This window comes from Danio rerio, chromosome 10 (assembly GCF_052040795.2).
Source record: "Danio rerio strain M-AB ecotype USA chromosome 10, GRCz13ab, whole genome shotgun sequence".
Lineage (NCBI taxonomy): Eukaryota > Metazoa > Chordata > Actinopteri > Cypriniformes > Danionidae > Danio > Danio rerio.
The window spans coordinates 35,845,934-35,867,047 of NC_141030.1; the positions used below are offsets into that span (position 1 = coordinate 35,845,934).

At 33.4% G+C, this 21,114-nt stretch overlaps 2 protein-coding genes across 2 annotated transcripts in view; both read left to right on the top strand.

Moving 5' to 3' along the window:
• Positions 1–21,114, top strand: part of lhfpl6 (LHFPL tetraspan subfamily member 6) — a 244,718-nt gene that overhangs the window by 151,968 nt on the left and 71,636 nt on the right. The gene's annotated exons all lie outside the window — the stretch shown is intronic.
• Positions 1,376–20,234, top strand: wnt11 (wingless-type MMTV integration site family, member 11). Its single transcript, NM_131076.2, is given in 6 exon segments — positions 1,376–1,578; positions 3,177–3,378; positions 4,507–4,733; positions 9,390–9,670; positions 13,785–14,077; positions 19,308–20,234. Coding segments are annotated over 5 exon segments (1,059 nt in total). The 5' UTR covers positions 1,376–1,578; positions 3,177–3,295; the 3' UTR covers positions 19,483–20,234.

The window sequence follows — 21,114 nt, forward strand, 5'->3', positions numbered from 1 at the left end:
CAGGATTTATTTACAGTGTGGCTACTGCAATGATATTAAGAATGATTTAAAACGCCAAATATGCAGTTTACAAAAAAAACAAAAAACATTATTTAAAACTAACAAAATATAAAATAAAGTAATCAAAAATACTGCAAATGTCCTTGATGTGTTTACATCTTTAATCATAGAATTGTACATTTACCATGCGAATAGTTTTTAATCTAAACTTTTATATGTTGAGACAATTAATTTCCTCTACAAAAGGAAGAATCCTTTATTTTGTTGGTGTCAGCATCTAATAAAATTTGCAAAGTGATTTTATATACATTAAAAAAACACATATCATTTGAAGGTGTGTCTAATTAATATTTCAGATAACTGTGTGAAAGTCAAATGTGCAGGAAAAATGTTCCAGCATTACTCAGTGCTAAATGTAAAAAAAAAAAAACTCTAGATACGCTGATTTTTTCTTTAAAAACATTTTTCTAAACCTTTTATGTTTATGCTAAATGATTTTACTTCACAGACGAGAAAAATACAATATCCATCAACATAAAAGTGAATTTACTGAACCTACCCACAAGAGTCTAAGAAAAATGCTCACTTTGGAAAAAAAGTTTATGGCATTTAAAGGTTTTTACATCCGAACTCTTTATATATTTAAGTAGAAATTAAATATCATACTTATTCTAAGCAATACCTAATATAAGTAATCATACAAAATTGTATCCTGTTTTAAATAGTTAAGAAATATATATATATTGTTAAAAATATGTAATATGTAAAACCTAGTGAACTTAAGGATTGTGGCAAAGCATAAAGATTTTAAATGACAATTGATTGGTATTTTGGGGCAGCCATGTGATCGTTAAGCATGTTTTATCTAATATCTCATGAAATTATTCTTGTTCTATGCAAGGTTTTTAATATATCTTCAGATGATATTTCATTCGTGATGGATGTAAAAAAAATTTAATAAATAAATAAACAGTGCCTAAAAATAGCAAGCTGTATTTTATATTTACTTTGATTGTTCTGACACTTTAAACTCATTTCATCCAGACCCATAGTCTATCGGATAGTTATAGAATACGGTAAACTAAAATCACACAAAACAATCCCCTCGTTATACATGCAGTGTTTACACTCATATTCATGAGGGGCTCAAACACCCTTTTCCTTTCTTCCAAGAAAAAAAAATGAAATTCCTTGCGGAAAGTAGCGAGATATGTCTGAGTATCGCAGATCATATTTTCACCTTCGTCTTCTTTGGCTTGGAAACCTTAACCACTTTGTTATGCTAATGGTCCCTGACATCAGCGCGAGATCAAAGCGGCGCGCGGCCTCATATAGACTCGCGCTCGCGCTGCGCCTTCAGTCCTGCAGATTCCTGCGCGCGAGCAGCACCACAAACCCACCTCTCTTCATTTCTTTATCAGCGCTCCAGCATCATGCTTTCTCACTCGGACTTCACACAAACGGATTAACTCTCATTAAGAGCTTTGGCTAGAGCATTTCTGGCTGGATTTAAATGAAAATCACCTTTGGATTACTTTGTACAAGCGGATTTTTTTTTGGCGTCAGTCTCTGATAAAGGTGAGGAGTCCATTTATTGTGCGCAAAGTTGGTGCTTTCTATTTAAACGCTGTTTTATTTATTATTTTGTTTTGCAATTTAAAGCTACAAGAGACTACTGTAGTATGCAATATTATAGACCACCCAGAGGGGTTATAAGTGAGCTAATTACATTTTATGTTCACCTCGGATCGCTCCAAGGTAAAAATGCAGCAGATCAGAGATAAAACTGTACGAAATGTCTTCTGTACTAATTTTTACGAAATGCAGCAACAGTTTTATTGTGCTATATACAAACGGTAGCCTTCAATTTTTTAATCATGTTTATTCATGTTTTAGGATTTGTTTTATAATATACATGAGCTTGACAAATTTCTGGATTGCGTGTAGCTGGCCATGCGAATGGTATATAGATTATGCATAATGGATATAACAGCTAAACTATACTACGTTTTGTTCTAATTTCTTTAATTAGGACATTTAAACTCACAATATATATATATATATATATATATATATATATATATATATATATATATATATATATATATATATATATATATATATATTTATTTATTTATATATAAATTAGAAGTTTAATTGCTTCCTTAAAGTGGTGTTGAAGTCTGCACTTTGCAATTTGTTGTTCTTAAAGACAAAATAAAATCTATAAAACTGTAGAAGTGGTTAAAACAGCAATGATAGCAGCAAGTGGAAAACTAAATATATCACTTTGAGTACTATAATTTATGATGCAATTACTAGCTATGTAATTGTAATTGCACTTTTAATGTATAGTTTTCTAGGTTTAGGTCAATAGCCAGAAGGAAAAAAATAACTTCTGGAAAAAAAAGCTTGCCCCTGCAATCTGGACAATCACTGTCTGTATGTGAATGCATCATGCCTGAGGCCAGACAGCAGGTCCAGTGGGAGGTAGTGTCTGTTTATTGCCCTCCTATTCCAGCAGATGGAATAATCTGAGAAAATTTGATAACATTCCAAAAACCACCGCACCTATATTTCAGAAAGTTGCATAGAGCTTAAGAAAATCTTGCATTGCGATTTTCATAAACACTGAAAGTTGGAAAGCATTGTTAAAAAAAAAAGAAAGTGATTGAATCGTTGGTTGTTTGTAAGTTGATTTTAAAGGCTTCTTATAAATAAAAAAAAAAATTTTTTTTTTTACTTAATGGGACTGTAAAAGTATTGTAATAGAAAAATAAAACAACAATATGGCATTTAAATGGAAAATGTCTCCAAATACCAATTCTTACTATTAATTAGTGGCTTATAACCTGCTTATTACTAAGATATTGGCTGTTTATTAGTAATTATTAAGTTAATATTCTGCATGATCTTATTCGACATGTTTAAAACCCAACTACTACCTTAATAACTACTAATAAGCTGAAAATTATTAATTTATTGAGCTTAAAGTCATAATAAATGAATTTTAAATAGCAAAAATTGTAACTTAAAGTGACCAAATGTTTTAATTTTTTTATACATATATATTTTAAATATTCTTCATGTCATGTGTGCGCTGCATTCATCAGTATATCATGCACCTAGAGTCCACTGCATTTAATCTGAATCAGATTTTTTTTCTCCCCAAGCAGAAGAGGGACGGAAAGACGGAATAAGTGCCATGGCTTTTGGCTTTTAATTATAACTGTGTCAAGAAGCAGTGGGGTCAGCGAGCACCTGCATCAGTGTCTTCTGGATCTTATTGTACAGCATGAAGCGAACCTTCCCTTCCCTCCCGCTTTGTCTCCTCACATTCCTGCTCCTGTCTCAGCAGTGCACAGGAATCAGATGGCTGTGAGTTTGTTTGTTTTTTACTCTTCATATGCTGAAACTGAAATGGGTTTAGCGTGATGATTGATTCGTAAACCAATTTTGGAACCAATTGAAAGGGAATTTCTTTGCAGTGGCTTTTAATTTAGAAAAGTTTAAGCTTGGTAGAATTTGATCTTAAAATTAAATCAAAGGTAAACCCAGTTCAAAGCTAACTTGATTTCTTGAGAATGTATTCATGCAATCCTTTGGTGCGTCGTGATGGAAAATATGAGAATTTGGGACGTGAAGGGGCTGTTTTGCATGCACAAGATGCTGGTTGGGGTTTCCGCAGTCTTGATATTGCATGGCAAGAAATGCAAAACAGATGCCGCCATAAACACCTGTGTTCCCTGGATAACAAAGACTGTGTGTGTATGTGTGTGTGTGTGGAGGTTAAGACAGGGGTCTGTCAGTCACAGCATATCATGGAACATAAAGTCGCGGCCCCTAATCTGAAACAGGCAAAGGTAGAGCAGGCATTAGTTGGTTCTCACGAATAGTGATACACGTCTGTGTGTGTGTGTGTTAGTCGAAGAGGAGGGAAATTAATGCTTCACTTCAGATTTCACTCTGAAGTCATATTGAATTTATTGGGTTTTTTTTAAGGTTACAGAAGTTTCAGTTTAGGCCTATGTGATTAAAGTCTGAGATAAAAAAGTAATTTTAATATCCATGATTTGCGTGACATCTAGCATTGTTTGACTGCAGCTTGACCATGGTAGATTTGCTTAAGTTTTAACAATGACCAAATTATCTTACGGATAAACTTTTTTTTTTCTATTGGCGATTGCTGTTTGGTGCCTTTCTTAAATCCAAGCGATGCAGAAATAATCTCCTTCCATTTTGGTCTAATCTTGATTGATTATCTCTGGGAATGGGTTGTTGTTTGCATGCCTTTGTGAGCGAGACACTGAACAATTTTAGCCCGCAGCTTAAATGCTTTCGCAAACTGTTGATCTTACTCTTAATATTTTAGAGCTGGCCACAAACAATGTTATCCACCTTTACTCCATCAAACTTTTTAATAACTTTCCAAGTGTCTGATTGGCAAAAGTTGAAATATTAAATCAGTGAATGTAAATATTCAAACATATGCCTTTTCTCATGCAGGGCGCTATCACAGACCGCACAACACATCAACAAGACCCAGCACTGCAAGACGTTGCCAGGCCTCGTCTCCTCTCAGGCTCAGCTCTGTAGGAGTAACCTGGAACTCATGCAAACCATCATCCAAGCAGCACGGGAGGTTAAAAAGGTCTGCCAAAAGACCTTCACAGACATGCGCTGGAACTGTTCCTCTATTGATGGACCGAAATTCCTCCCAGACCTGGAACGAGGTGAGTTACTGAGAAAAACCGTGTCTAAACGCATTTATTTCCAATCGAAGTCTGTTTTCCAATTGAAGTCTCTCCGCAGATGTTCTGTTTAGAGCCTAAATCGTGAAAGAGCCGGTGTCCGTTCGTTGCCAGCTAGCTTAAGTGACCACACACCTCACTTTATACCCGAGTGTGGTTTCCATTCCAGCCTTAATAGGTCTAAGGAACCCATCTAATTGTTGGAGGAAAACTTTATGAGTGCAAAGCTTTAAGGTGATCTCCAAACACTCTCGCTCCGGGTAACGCAGACTATGCCAGTTAAAATGCTGCAATTTGGCCTCGCTGCATGATAAAAGAAAGCCCTGCTCACCCGACCCGCAGGATTCTTGCACGCCGCTCTTCTTTCTCAGGCTCCGTTTGATGGGATCCTTCACAGAGGAGCTGCGTTTACTGTGAGGACGAACAATAGGATCCATTCTATTCACTGAGAGATGCTATTGAGCCAGTTAGTCAGTAATGGACAGAGAATTGACGGGCTTTTAAAGCCTACAGTTTTACCCTGCATCCGACCTTTGCGGCACAGATGCAATTCTTAGCTTGCAACCAGTTCTGGAACTATGAAATCACTTAAAGGAACAATATGTAAGATTTTTAAAGAATTTAAATATTGATTAACCACTGTGTTATTCAGTTGACGTTAAAATTAATAGCCCTCCTGAAATATTAGCCCCCAGTGTAATTTTATGCCAATTTGTGTTTCAACACAAATCTAAACATAATAGTTTTAATAACTCTTATCTAACAACTGATTTATTTTATCTTTGCCATGATGACATACATAATATTTTGCTAGATATTTTTCAAGACACAAGTATTGAGCTTAAAGTGTAATTTAAAGGCTTAACTAGGTTAATAAGATTAATTGAGTAAAACAATTCCCAGGAGGGCCGGTCATTTTGACTTCTAACTGTATATTCCTTGCTTATTTACTTACATCATCCCAAATGATTCAGTGTTTTTAAATCTAGAGAAATAAGCAATTTTATCTTGTGTCACATACATTGTCCAGTAAAGCCATGTTAATAACCTTTAATTTCTGGTTTGATTTTGCAAACAGGGAAACTCCAAAGATGCTTCACAGAGCAGCATTATAACAGAACAGAACCTTAAAATGTAATTAACCTTAAAATGTGTACTTAAAATGCACTTGAAGTTTTCCTTTAATGGCTTTATGACCTACTCTGGTTCATAATGGCATGATAATAAGTGTTAAATATCTTAGCTCATCCATTAACATGATTTCTGAGTCCTCTAGGATGTAAAAACGTCACACTTTATTTTGATGGTCCGTTTGTTGCATTTAAGTTACATTGCATCTACATGCCAACTAATTCTCATTACATTAGAAGTAGACTGTTAGGTTGGGGTTAGGGTTAGTGTAAGTTGACTTACTTGCTTGACTTAAGTTTCTTAGTCAGTTAAGTGTCTGTTGTAGCAGCAGTATCAACAGATATTAAGCAGACAGTCTACTAATACTCAAATGAACCATCAAATTAAAGTGTTACCTGTAAAATATGCTGGGTTTCACAGTCCTACACATTGTCCCAAGACAAATTGATTGAGTTAACTTTGAACATGAAACAATTAAGCTGTCCCAAAGAAAAACGTAAGAGTTGAGTTGCTTCAACTAATTTTAAATTAGTATGATGTAAAGAAGATAATAAATCCCATGATTACCCACACAGTCTCATCATCATTAAAATACACCTTTGTTTATTGCAATTATGCACCCTCTAATGGTGAAAATATAGGCTGTATCTTTAAATTAAATAGTTTTTTTTGTCTTGCCCTTTCATCTTGAATTTGACGATAACCAGTTTCAAGGTTTACCACGGTTAGAACATTTTTGAGCTATATTAAAACCTTGACTTTTTCAAATTTACCATTCCTAAGGTATGTAAAAGGTTTGTTGGGGGGGGGGGGGGGGGGGGGGGGTTTGTCGTGTTTTTACAACTTTATTTAATTTCTCTCTAAAAGCAACAGTATCTGCATTTGAAAAGGACCCTACACATTAAAATGTACTGGTCAGCCCATGATTCAGGAAAAAAAGGAAGATATCCAAAGATGCCTTTTCAGGTTGTAAAGAAATCTGTGTTTTTAAAACTAATTAAGACCTCAGAAGTCAAATTAACTAAATTGTGGGGAAAAAAAGTTGGTGTTTCTTACCCAAACATTAAAAAATATATATTTTAGAGTAGTATTCAATCACAATACCGTTAAATCCTTGATATTTTTATCCAAGGTTTTCATAGAATCTTATACCGATACATGCGGCAGTGATACGTTCTGATGGCTGGTTTAATCGTCCTCCTTAATTATTTATTGAAAGGTATAAGTGTTTCCAAACACAGAGGATGGTCAAACTAAATCTTCTAGAGACGTCCTTCACTGCAGAGCGTCTGCATTTGTCAAGAGTTAAAACACTCCTGCGTCTCATAAGTACAGCGCTAAGGAGACGCTCTTTGATGTCGCTCGTACGGGGTCAAGTTGAGCCTCTCCTGTTTCTGCACCTATTATCTTGTCATGACATATGCGCACTGAGAGAACTGTTCAGTAATCTCCGCCATTATCCTTTCGCACTGAATACTGCTGTTTCTTATATTGCTTTGCATTTCTGACAGGAAAATGTCAGTTTAAGTGTTAAAACATTCTGTCATCATGTTCTTGCATTCACGTTCTTGCAAACCTATAAAAATTTCATTCATTTTTTAAGCACAGATTAACATACTGATTTCTTTTTGCCATTGAAAGTTTATCTACCCCAGTGGTGTCCAAACCTTTTCTTATGAAGGGCCAAAAATCAAATTTGATTGAGGCTAGTGGGGCGAAGGTAAATATATCATAGTTGTCATGGGCAATTTCCAAATTTCTTTAATAATATTTAAAAATGACTAGAAAATATTGCTTTATATGAACTTATACAGTATTTTTTAAACATTTTATAACAAACTCATTACAGTAAAAAACAAAACAATCTCATTTATAACAGAATCACACTAGTTTTTGGCCTCTATCCATCAAGTGCCAGTATCTACATTTAAAAAAAAATCAGATTCTTTTACAACAATTAATTTCAGTTTGCTCCTTTGTAGCTCAGCAATAAACCAACCAAAAAAACAATTATGTCAAATTAAAAATGACGATATCTGTGTGATATCCCTCTCCATCATTTTCACTCTCCTATTAGATAGGATGGAGGGCCAAATCAAAGGGCCAACTTTGGCCCACGGGCCCTACTTTAGGCATCTCAGATCTACGCTAAACTCTGACGCTTTAAAATGTTTATAAAGAGATAAAAGTAAATGCATATAAACCACTGTTTTTCTCGGGAGCAAGAAAAAGATGACTTCTTTTCACCCAAATTGGACTCTTCAAAACATTAATGAAAAGGATAAAAAGTAAATCCATGTTATTATAAGCAGCTTATTATTATCCATACCCATAAGACTTAAGTTATCTTCATAACACAAATGAAGATATTTTTAATCCAATCTGTGAGATTTCTGTAACTCATTTGAGAACTGTCCCTCCTTCAAAACATTCATGAAAAGAATAAAAAATAAATCCATATGAATCTAATGGATTTGTTCTAAACCCACAAGACTTTTCTTCTTCTTTGGGTAAAAAAAGTCTGTTTACCCAAAACTCTCTTCATAACTTTAATGAAAAAAATCCATATGAATACATCTCCAGAAAACAAATAAAGATAGAGACCTCTGTGCCTTCATTGAAACATGCTCACTCATAACCCTGATGCTTTGAAACGTTTATAAAAGAGCTAATAAATAAATCCATGTAAATCAAGTGGTTAGCAAAACCATACTATACAGATAACATACAGATAACATAGATGAAGAAAAGAGATTGAAAAGCCATGGCAATATTTCAGACTGCAAGGCAGATGACGATATTTGTAACCCAATCTGAGGGATTTCCCTTCCTCCATTGACACTGTTCACCCAAATCTTGACATTAATAAAGAGATCAAAAATAAATCCAGATGAGTCAGCGGTTTAAACCAAGTCTTCTGAAGATACACAATCTCTTGAGATGCTTTAGATGATGAGTGGATTTAATTTAGGTCTTTATTCACAAAAAATAATGGTGAACTAAATCTTTAAAGGGTTAGTTTACCCAGAAATTTTAATGTACATGTGCTCTCCCTCATGCTGTTTAGGGGTGCCAAACTCTGTCCTGGAGGGCCGTTGTCCTGCATATTTTAATTCCAACTCCAATTAACCAGTTAATCAAGCTTTTTGTAGGTATAAAAATAATCTTCTAGTCAAGTGTTAAAGTAAGTTAGAGCTAAATTATGCAGGAAAGAGTTTGGACACCCCAGTTTTAAAGCTTTGAGTTTCTTTTTCTCTTGCACACAAAGATATTTTGAAGAAAGTTGGTTGATGATACCTACTGGCTTCCATATAGGGAAAAAAAGCCTCAGTCAACTGGTGCCAGCTATCAGCATTCTTCAAAATCTTTAACATTCAGCGGAAGAAAGATCTCAGTTTTTGAACAAGTAAATCATAGAGATTTCAGTTTTGGGTGAACTATTCATTATACTCTTTTTATTTGTTTATATAAGCAACTAATTATGCTTTTCCCCCTGCTATCTCTCAGGAACAAGGGAGTCTGCATTTGTGTATGCGCTCTCCGCAGCTGCTATAAGTCACACTATAGCACGCGCCTGCACCTCTGGAGACCTGAGGCTGTGCTCGTGTGGGCCGATCCCAGGTGAAATCCCCGAGCCGGGCTACAGGTGGGGCGGCTGTGCTGATAACATACATTATGGTCTCCTCATGGGCTCCAAGTTTTCTGATGCCCCAATGAAGATGAAGAAGAAGTCTGGCTCTCACGCCAACAAGCTCATGCATCTTCACAACAGCGAAGTGGGCAGACAGGTAAGCAGTACCTCACAGATTCACTTCAAAAAAGCTAAAGTTAATGATTCAATGTCCTGGTAAATTTCAAGTGAAGTGCTCTTCTTTTGAGGGCAAAGAAAAGGTTGTAAAGGCTGAGTGACTGTACATCATTTTCGAACACTCCAGCACTCATTTACACAGAATGCATTATTCCATTCTATTGTGCTACTTTTTACCATTGTTTTTCAATGTAAACATGCACTTGATGGACGGCCATGCACAGCAAGCTGTTTTGACATTAAATCTAAAACCCGTACTAGTATCTATTTTCGTGTTACTAGTGCTTATTGTTTAGATAGTGTATTTTCCATTAAGTACTAGTGCTTATTTATCATATACTAGTGCTTATTCATTAGATATTAGTGCTTATTCCTCAGATATTAGTGCTTATTCATCATATACTAGTGCTTATTCATTAGATATTAGTGCTTATTCATTAGATATTAGTGCTTATTCCTCAGATATTAGTGCTTATTTATCAGATATTAGTGCCTATTCAACAGATATTAGTGCTTATTCCTCAGATATTAGGTCTTATTCATCAGATATTAGTGCTTATTCCTCAGATGCTAGTGCTTATTCCTCAGATATTAGTGCTTATTCATCAGATATTAGTGCTTATTCATCAGATATTAGTGCTTATTCATTAGATATTAGTGCTTATTCATCAGATGCTAGTGTTTATTCATCAGATATTAGTGCTTATTCATTAGATATTAGTGCTTATTCATCAGATATTAGTGCTTATTCCTCAGATATTAGTGCTTATTCATCAGATGCTAGTGCTTATTCATCAGATATTAGTGCTTATTCATCAGATATTAGTGCTTATTTATTAGATATTAGTGCTTATTCCTCAGATGCTAGTGCTTATTCCTCAGATATTAGTGCTTATTCATCAGATGCTAGTGCTTATTCATCAGATGTTAGTGCTTATTCCTCAGATATTAGTGCTTATTCATCACATACTAGTGCTTATTCATTAGATATTAGTGCTTATTCCTCAGATATTAGTGCTTATTCATCAGATGCTTGTGTTTATTCATCAGATGTTAGTGCTTATTCATTAGATATTAGTGCTTATTCATCAGATGCTAGTGCCTATTCATCAGATATTAGTGCTTATTCATCAGATATTAGTGCTTATTCATCAGATACTAGTGCTTATTCATTAGACATTAGTGCTTATTCCTCAGATATTAGTGCTTATTCATCACATACTAGTGCTTATTCATCATATATTAGTGCTTATTCATCAGATATTAGTGCTTATTCATTAGATATTAGTGCCTATTCATCAGATATTAGTGCTTATTCATCAGATACTATTGCTTATTCCTCAGATATTAGTGCTTATTCCTCAGATATTAGTGCTTATTCATCAGATATTAGTGCTTATTCATTAGATATTAGTGCTTATTCATCAGATATTAGTGCTTATTCATCAGATACTATTGCTTATTCCTCAGATATTAGTGCTTATTCCTCAGATATTAGTGCTTATTCATTATATATTAGTGCTTATTCCTCAGATATTAGTGCTTATTCCACAGATATTAGTGCTTATTCATTATATATTAGTGCTTATTCCTCAGATATTAGTGCTTATTCATCAGATATTAGTGCTTATTCATTAGATATTAGTGCTTATTCCTCAGATATTAGTGCTTATTCATCAGATATTAGTGCTTATTCATCAGATATTAGTGCTTATTCATTATATATTAGTGCTTATTCCTCAGATATTAGTGCTTATTCATCAGATATTAGTGCTTATTCATTAGATATTAGTGCTTATTCCTCAGATATTAGTGCTTATTCATTAGATATTAGTGCTTATTCATCCGATATTAGTGCTTATTCCTCAGATATTAGTGCTTATTCATCAGATATTAGCGCTTATTCATCAGCTACTAGTGCTTATTCCTTAGATACTAGTGCCTATTCTGTAGATACTAGTGCTTATTAAAAATACACTAGTGCTTACTCATTAGACACTGGTTCTTTTCATTAAATACTGGTACTCATTCGTTAGATACTAGCACCAATTAAATGAATGCTAGTACTTATGTCTTAGATACTAGTATCTATTATATAGGTACTAGTACTTATTAAATAGATACTAGTTCTTGTTTATTAGATACTAGTACTTATTTTAATAATGGCTTGTAACTATTTTGTTGTTACTAGTAACAAATACATTTTTTCCATTGTTTTCTGTGGGATCTGTCATTCAGAGATTAACTATTCAGTTTTGACAAGTATGTATTCCAGCTGGGACTAATACATATTTTTATGTACTAGTAGTTAATCATTAATTACCTAATTAAGTTAATCATTAAAACTAATTAATAGATACTAGTATTTAAGTATTAGATCACACTTATTCATGAGATAGTATCTATTTATTAGATACTTGTTCTTATTATTTAGATACTGTTTATTTGACTATGGCGATGTTTGATAAATCAACAACTAAGCAGGAAGGAGGTTGGGTCTTTTGTTTGGTGAGAGACCCCCTCTGAGTTTTTAAAATTTCCCCCGTAGGTGATCTTACAGGTGTGGATACATCTGTACCAACTCTGCTACTGGTCTCTTCATTGTATTCATGTTTTTTTAACTTTGTGTTGCTGTTTTGAATTTTGTTCTTCTGTCCACCATGAATATGAGATATGAATCAATCGCATGTAAAGACAAACATAAGGAGTTCCAGAACACACCCACCGATTGCATAATAGTCATGCATCAATGGTAGCTCAAAGATGTTAAGAAGACAAAATGACCTCCCCCAAAAGGTTGCTTTTGTAATCTGTTTTGAGCTGCTGAAACAAACTCAAAAATAACTTGAATTCGGCTGGATTTTTTCAAACGACGTCATTTAAGTTAATTTGGTTTTGTTTAAAGTATACCGGGGGCCTTTAAAGTGACAGTTCACCTAGTCATTAAAGATCTGTTATAATTTACTCAGCCTAAACTTAATATTTTAAAGAATGTTGGAACCATTGACTTTCCAAATAAATATATTATTTCTGTTTAACGGAGAGAAGATTTTTTCAACACATTTCTATTTTAATTATTTTTGAGGGGTTTTCACCTTTATTTTGACAGAACAGTGAAGATTTACAGATAGCAAAGTAAGGGGAGCAGAGATAGGGGAAGGATCGGAAAAGGACCTCGAGTCAGGAATCGCACTTGAGTCACCGTGAGCACCTTGATGCTATGTGTCGAGGCAGTAACCACTATGCTATTGGCACCAACTCAACACATTTTTAACGGAATAGTTTTAATAACTCATTTCTAACAACTGATTTATTTGATCTTTGTGATTATGACATTAAATAAAATTTTACTACATATTTTTCAAGACACTTCTACACAGCTTAAAGTTACATTTAAATGCCTAACTAGGTTAATTAGGCAGGTTAGGGTAATTAGGCAAGTTATTGTATAACAATACAATATGTTCTATAAAAAAATATAGCTTGAAGGGGCTAATAATTTAGACCTTAAAATAGTTTAAACTAATTTTTTAAAAACTTTTTTTATTTTAGTCGATATAAGATACAAGATAAGACTTTTCTCCAGAAGTAAAAATATTATCAGACACTCTTTGAAAATGTCCTTGCTCTGTTAAACATCATTTGGAAAAAATTTGAAGAAAAAAAAAAATTTAATTCAAAGCGGGGTTAATAATTCTGACTTCAACTGTATGTATATATCCGACTATGTATGTCAATGGTTGCCGGCTTCGAGCATTCTTCAAAATATCTTCTTTTGTGTTCAGCAGAAACACAAAACTCATAAATGTTTGGACTTGAGGGGCGAGTAAGTAGTGAGTAAATTTTGATTTTAGGGTGAACTGTGCTTTGAGTATGACAGGACAGTCACGAATGAAGTCTGATGTCAATTAAAAACAATCGGAACCACATTTGCGATTAAAATGATTGAATTTCAAAGTCTTTTTTTTATTTGGGACACATGAAGTCATGCAAAAGCCATCCAAAGTCACTAATATGTTACATTCCCTGTGTCATAATGTAATTTTTTTTATTGGATTTATCTTAATCGATCGTGCATTTTTCCATCTCCACAGGCTTTGCGAGATGCTTTGGTCATGAAGTGCAAATGCCACGGTGTTTCTGGTTCCTGCTCCATACGGACCTGCTGGAGGGGCTTACTGGACCTAAAGGACATCGCCATAGATCTAAAGACCAAATACTTGTCCGCAACTAAAGTGGTCCATCGGCCAATGGGAACACGCAAGCAGCTCGTCCCGAAAGACATCGACATCCGGCCCGTGAGAGAGAATGAGCTGGTGTATCTGCAGAGCTCACCAGATTACTGCATGAAGAACGACAAGTTGGGCTCTTTCGGGACTCAGGACAGGTAAATCATAAATTATATACCTCTGTTTTTTCTCATTTTAAATTTGTTTTCATTTTTCTTCATTGAGCCCAGTGTGATCAGATTTATTTATTCATTTGCACCATGAGAGTCCAACAATTCTCCCCACATTCTTATATGAAAAAAAAAAATTTATTATACCCATATAAATATATATACCCATCCCAAATAATATATATATATATATATATATATATATATATATATATATATATATATATATATATATATATATATATATACCCATCCCAATTTACTTATTTTTCAAACTATATTTTTTATTAATATTAGCTATTTATAATATAATTAGTTATTAATATTAGTTTTTTTGTTAGTTTTATTATTATTTTTATTATTTATTATTATTAAAAAATAGTAATCATATATATTAGCAAAAAATCTGCAAAATAAATAAATAAATCAAAATAATAATACAAACATATTGCACATTGTTATTATTATTACCATTATTATTTTAAGAGTAATAATATTATTTATTAAAATAAAATAAAAAATTTATAATTATTATTTGTGTGCCATTAGGATTTTCAAATGATGTTTGGATAGAATTGTGTAGAACCCAGTCATTTGCAGTAAAATGTTTTTCACACTATATGAAGTCCAGAAAATAATGACATAGGCAGGGATTTATTTTTGGATGGACATTAAAAGGACATTATTACACATATTGAGTTTTAACAAAGCAAATTCCTTTTACTTCCTCCTCTGGTGGCACAGTTTTGTTTTGAGAAGCCCTGATAAAGTGTGTGTGTGTTTAATGCTGCTATTCTCAGCTGATTGCAGCTCCACACACACACACACAGATTAACAGCATTGTGGACTCTTCCTGCTCATTTCCTATTGCTTTATCACTGCACACACAGGTGGAGCTTTAGGTAAAACTCAAATAAGCTCAGCTTCCTTGTTTGCATTAGTTGTGCCCTTAAATGTACTCTGTTGAATTGATTTTGGCTCCGACACGTGGAACTTACTTCATGTGACATTAACAACAACTGCAAATAATGACAGAGACAGCAATAAAAGGCACTCATAGTAGTAGTAGTATAAAATAGTAGTAGTAATAGTAGTAGTAATGATAATAAAAACAACAATTACAAGTCTTCCATGGAGTAAAACCCTTATTATTTGTAGTAGTATTGTGTCTGTTTTAATTTATGAAAAACTTTTGGTATCACTTTTTTTTGCTGATTTGGAATAATATTCATATTTATTTATAAAAATAATCACTTTATTATTATTATTATTATTATTATTTATATTTATTTATTTAGCTTCTTTTTTATTTATTTAGTTTTGTTTTATTTTAATTTATACTATGTATTGTTTTTTATTAGTTTATATTATATATTTTTGTTTTGCTTTGTTTTTTGTTAGCTTTTGTTTTATATTAATTTAGTTTACATTTAATATTTCTGTTTTGCTTTATTTTTGTTAGGTTTTGTTTTATATTACTTTATATTATATTTAGTTTAGCTTTGTTTAGTTTTTTTATTAGTTTATAATATATTTTGTTTTCATGTTGTCTTGGTTTATTTTTAATTTAGTTTAATTTTGTTTTATATTAATTTATATTAAGTTTTGTGTTTTATTAGTTTATATAATATATTTTTGTTTTGCTTTGTTTCTTTGGTCAGATTTCGTTTTATTTTTTATATTATATTATGATATTATAAATATATTAATATATTTAAAATCATTTTACTACAATTTACTTACTAGTATTTTACTCCATGTATTTTTTAATTAACCCAAAACATGATCAAAACAGTGATATTATTTAATGCCAAACATATAAAAACACAAGCAAATAGACTGGCTTTAAAGGGACTTCTCTGACACTTATAACAAAAATGTATAAGTTATTATAACATTTACAACTTGAACAAAAAATGTCTTTAAATTTTGTATTATTCAGTTGTGACTAAGTTATTTGAGCATTATGTATGTTTAGGTTGTGTTGTAGGTCAGTCAGTGCACAGATAACTTGCAGACATGTGATACATCAAGTGCACTCAACACACAGAAAGCATCTTCAGCATTAGTGCAGATAAGAGCATCACACGTGTTCAGCGCTCATATATTTAGTGCTTACACTCGCACACAAGACAGAGGATGCGTGAGGTCTGTGGAGCTTATATATAATAGAAGTACAATAAGTATTATGCAAATATATTTACTGTAATACGTTGTTTTTGCAAATATTTTATATTATAATTATATATTAAAGGAGTTTCTATATTACCGCATACTGCTTAGGAATCTAATGATAAAATGATTATAAAATAATTATCTAACATTAAAACTATCAGGGGCTGATGTCTTTACGAATTAATCGTAGTTGTAGTTTCGATAGTCTACATTTTATTTGTTTTACACTTTAATTATTTTACTGTAATTTTAAAAATCATGAATATATTCTTTTAATATTGAGGAATTACTTTTTATAAGAGAACAGATCATTTTATAACAGATTATATTTTATTTTATTGACTTAAACACCTTGGTATTAATGAATTTCTTTAGAGCAAATATTAAAAACATATGATTTTTAATAAAATATTATTTAACTGCTTTCCATGTTCCTCTGCTGTTCTGTGGGCCTCAAGGCTGCTGTTAATGAAGTTGTCCATTAGGAGTTCAGACAGAACCACATCCCAGAGGCTCAGAGATGATCGCTATCACTAAAGCCACTAAATTTGTTCAAGAGACGAGCTTTAAATGTGTTTTCACTCACAGCTGTTTAACTGTACCACTCATGCCAAAACCAGATCACTTCGGAGAACTCTGGGGGTTTGAGCTCATTTGGACTCAATTTACACCCTTTTCTTTAACGGTTTGATGCTCTTCATTAATTGTAGACTTCACAACTCCACACAGGAGCAGTTCACTATATGATTATATGAAGGGGCTAAACTTTTAATTAAAAAAAATAAAGAAAACATGAAAGTCATGAAATTAAAATCTAATTTTTTAAACATAAAAATAAAATCATGAATTCAAAGGGACCTAAAATAAAGCTAAACAAAAGAATTATACAAAATACATATAAATTGTTTGAATTTAATAATGTCATTTAAATATGTAATCTTTTTTTCATTATTGAAAGTATTATTCAATTAGAATAATAATAAAAGTCCAGAAAATGTAATTGGTTAAAAGAATACTTCAAGAAACCCCAAAAATAGTAAAAAGAGGTAAAAAAAAGAAAAGAAAAACAACAACAACTAAGCAATCAAAGAAATAATAAATAATTTAAAAATAAAGGAAAATTCAAGAAATCCAAAAATTCTAAAACAGGAGGTAAAAATCGAAACAATAACAAAAAAAATATTTGTAAGAAAAAAAATGAAAACTGTTAAATGAAAAAAACTGAATTTGTAATGAAAAAGGAAATATATTTAAAGTTGAAGTCAGAACTATATATAAAAAATATATTTATATAATCATAAAAACAGTCCAAATTTATTTAATTAAATATTTTATTTATTGTAAAATTAATGTATTGTTATTATTATTACTATTATATAAAAAAAATTATTGTGATGAATGACGGAATGAATGAATATATGCATACATAAATCATGCAAATCAAAAATGAAAAATGTCTTTTATATGCTACTCAGCACATTTCCCTAAAGCCTCTCGGTCATTCAGCATTAACCGGAGAGATTGAAAGAAGAGCACATTTCTCCGTCTGTGTGTCTTCTCTCAATAACAGCACACAATTATAAAACAGTGCACTTACAGCTTATTTATGAGGGGCTGTTCAGCGCTCCTCATCCCTCAGGCTTCAGTACAGTCACTCCTGATAGCCCCCTATGAAGGACAGCATAACAATATTCAGGAGTCTCAGTGCTGCTGGTTTAATATGTGGTGAACGTAAATGTTTTCCCTGATTTCAAAAGGAACTTGTGTTTGTAAATAGAAATTTGTACACTCACTGGCCACTTTATTAGGTACACCTTATAGGTACCTGGTTGGACGCACAGTAGCCTTCAGAACTGCTTTAATCCTTCGTGGCGTAGATTCAACAAGGTATTGGAAATACTCCTCAGAGATTTTGGTGAATATTGACATGATAGCATCACAAAGTTGCTGCAGATTTGTCGGCTGCACATCCATGATGCGAATCTCCCGTTCCACCACATCCCAAAGGTGCTCTATTGGATTGAGGTCTGGTGATTGTGGAGGACATTGAGTACAGTGAACTCATTGTCATGTTCAAGAAACCGGTCTGAGATGATTCACACTTTATGACATTGCACGTTATCCTGCTGGAAGTAGCCATCGGAAGATGGGTACACTGTGGTCATAAAGGAATGGACATGGTCAGCAACAATACTCAGATAGGCTGTGCTGTTGACACGATACTCAATTGGTACTAATGGGCTCAAAGTGTGCCAAGAAAATATTCCCCACACTATTACACCATCACAACCAGCCTGAACTGTCAATACAAGGCAGGATGGATTCATGCTTTCATGTTGTTGACGGCAAAACTCTGACCCTACAAATGTCACAACAGAAACAGTGAGTTGTCAGAATTGTAGCCTCAGTTTTCCTGTTCTTAGCTGACAGGAGTGGCACCTGGTGTGATCTGCTGCTGTAGCCCATCCGCCTCATAGTTGGATGTGTTGTGCATTCAGAGATGCTCTTCTGCCTACCTCGATTGTAATAAGTGCTTTTTTGAGTTACTGTTGCCTTTTTATCACCTCAAACTAGTCTGGCCATTCTCCTGTGACATCAACAAGGCATTTGGACAGGTGTACCTAATAAAGTGGTCAGCGAGTGTATATTTGCATATATGACACACAACCATATATATATTTACAAATAAATATATATGTAAATTCAGTTTAGTTTAGGTATAGTTTCCAAGGAACTAAAAAATAGAGAGATATAACTAAAAATGGCAAAAAATACACTCTTCCCCTTTAAAAAGTTAAAAAAGTTACAAAAAATAAATTAAATTGCGCAATAAAAAAGACAATTATTTTTAATTGCCCTTCAAAAACCCCTAAACAAATGCATCTCATGATTTGTTTTCATATATCAAATTTGACTAATCTCCCCTACAGCCAATTAACCAAACACTCTGTTTTGAAACTATACTTAATCTGCACAACATTTCATAGTGCTAACTGTGTTACAGCATGCTCTATAAATCAGTGTGTTTACATTTTGTCTGCAGGCAGTGCAATAAGACATCCAGCGGCAGCGACAGCTGTGATCTGATGTGTTGCGGCCGAGGCTACAACCCTTACACGGAGCGAGTGGTGGAGCGATGCCACTGCAAATACCACTGGTGCTGCTACGTCACCTGCAAGAAGTGCGATAAGACTGTGGAGAAATACGTCTGCAAATGAGCTACTGGACATATCAAGACATTTCCTTTCTGTTATATTCAGCCTGGGTGTGGAGCGTAAATTACTCGGACACAGATTTACCAAAGCATGGCTTACTTCTGTCTTATGCGTATCTGCTTTCGAGAAGAGGTTTATTTTTGGGCTTTATGAAGCTGGACGTTATTTTTGTACTTTTGTTTTTTTTTTCTACTGCACAACAATTGAACATCCAATTTACCGTCCTCAAGAGGGTTTCTATTTTTATGCCTCGTTTTTAAAGAAATATAAAATCATATGCGCCTTAATTCAGATCTTACGATTCTATTTTCTTACACAATACACAGAAAGGTACATTTGATCTGTTTTGATGCTTGACGTTCATTTTTAGAAGCCAAATGTTTGATGTTCTGGAGGATTCCACATTCCAAGTTCTAAGGGATTCAAAACTCAAGATGGTACTTTACGCTCACTGACAAAGGGAACTTGAAACTTGCGGCTCTTGGATGAGGAATTTGGTTCTTGAGGGAGAAACCTGTATTTATTCCACATATATGAGCAAGGACATTGGACTGTACGTGTAGTGCCTTGTTATATTTTTATCCAGCATAAAAAGAAACGGCAAAACCTCTCTGAGCATGTGAGCAGAGTACGTGGCTCACGCTTTGCGGCCTTCGTGAACCACTTTTCTGTGGATGTACATACTGTCTTTTTTTGTAAGCTGAATTAAAAGAAGAAATATTTATAAACTAATTAAAAAATCTTTACCATTTAAACCTGTGAGACTTTTTTTTCCGTTTATTTAATATCCCGTTTCCACTGAGTGGTACAGTATGGGTCATCTTTATCAGACTTGTGTTTCCACTGCCAAAAGGGTACCAACGGTTTCAGTCAACATCATTCTTGCTCGAGGAAATTTTAAAGTAAAGCTGTACGAGTCGTTCACTTAAACACTTCTCAAAAAACAGATGCTTTATACACATAAATACTTGTGTATAAATGTTTATTACCAACCTTTCTATAAACATGATTTGATTATAACTGCAGATCAATGACTGCGAAATAGCCTACTGTAACGTCTGCAGTTATTTAAAGTAAATAAATGAATGCAACATATATGAACATTCAGACCCTTACGGTCTCTGATATGTTCCCAATTACAGAAAAACTACACACAACATACATTTAGTCCTCATTTGTGCTGAAAAACAACATTAAATATAGCCTACAGTCAGTGCAAACCTCTCTATTGTGTCTTTAATTTTTACCAGCACATGTCACTTCTGTTAAAAAGTAAGTCCGTCATTCTGAGTTCATAACAGTCCAAAAGGTGATGATAATAGTTAAACATGGCAGCTTGTTTATATTTTAGATTGCTGAAAGAATCACTGGCTCTGTTTTTTTCGCACTTTATTCTTGTGTTTATCTATTTCTGAAAGAATCGGATGTCAGAAGCACTTCAATAATCACGTGCACGATATTGTCATCAGCTCAAGTTCAATATTTCAAATATAATCTTGTGGTGAGTGCATGCGAGCTCTCTGGAGAAGGTGAAACCGCTCGCGCTTTTAGACGGCTTCGTAAAACAAAAACAGGACCTAGCAGATTTTGTGGCTGTTCATAAAGACGACGACAAGGTTTGTTTGAGATTGGGTC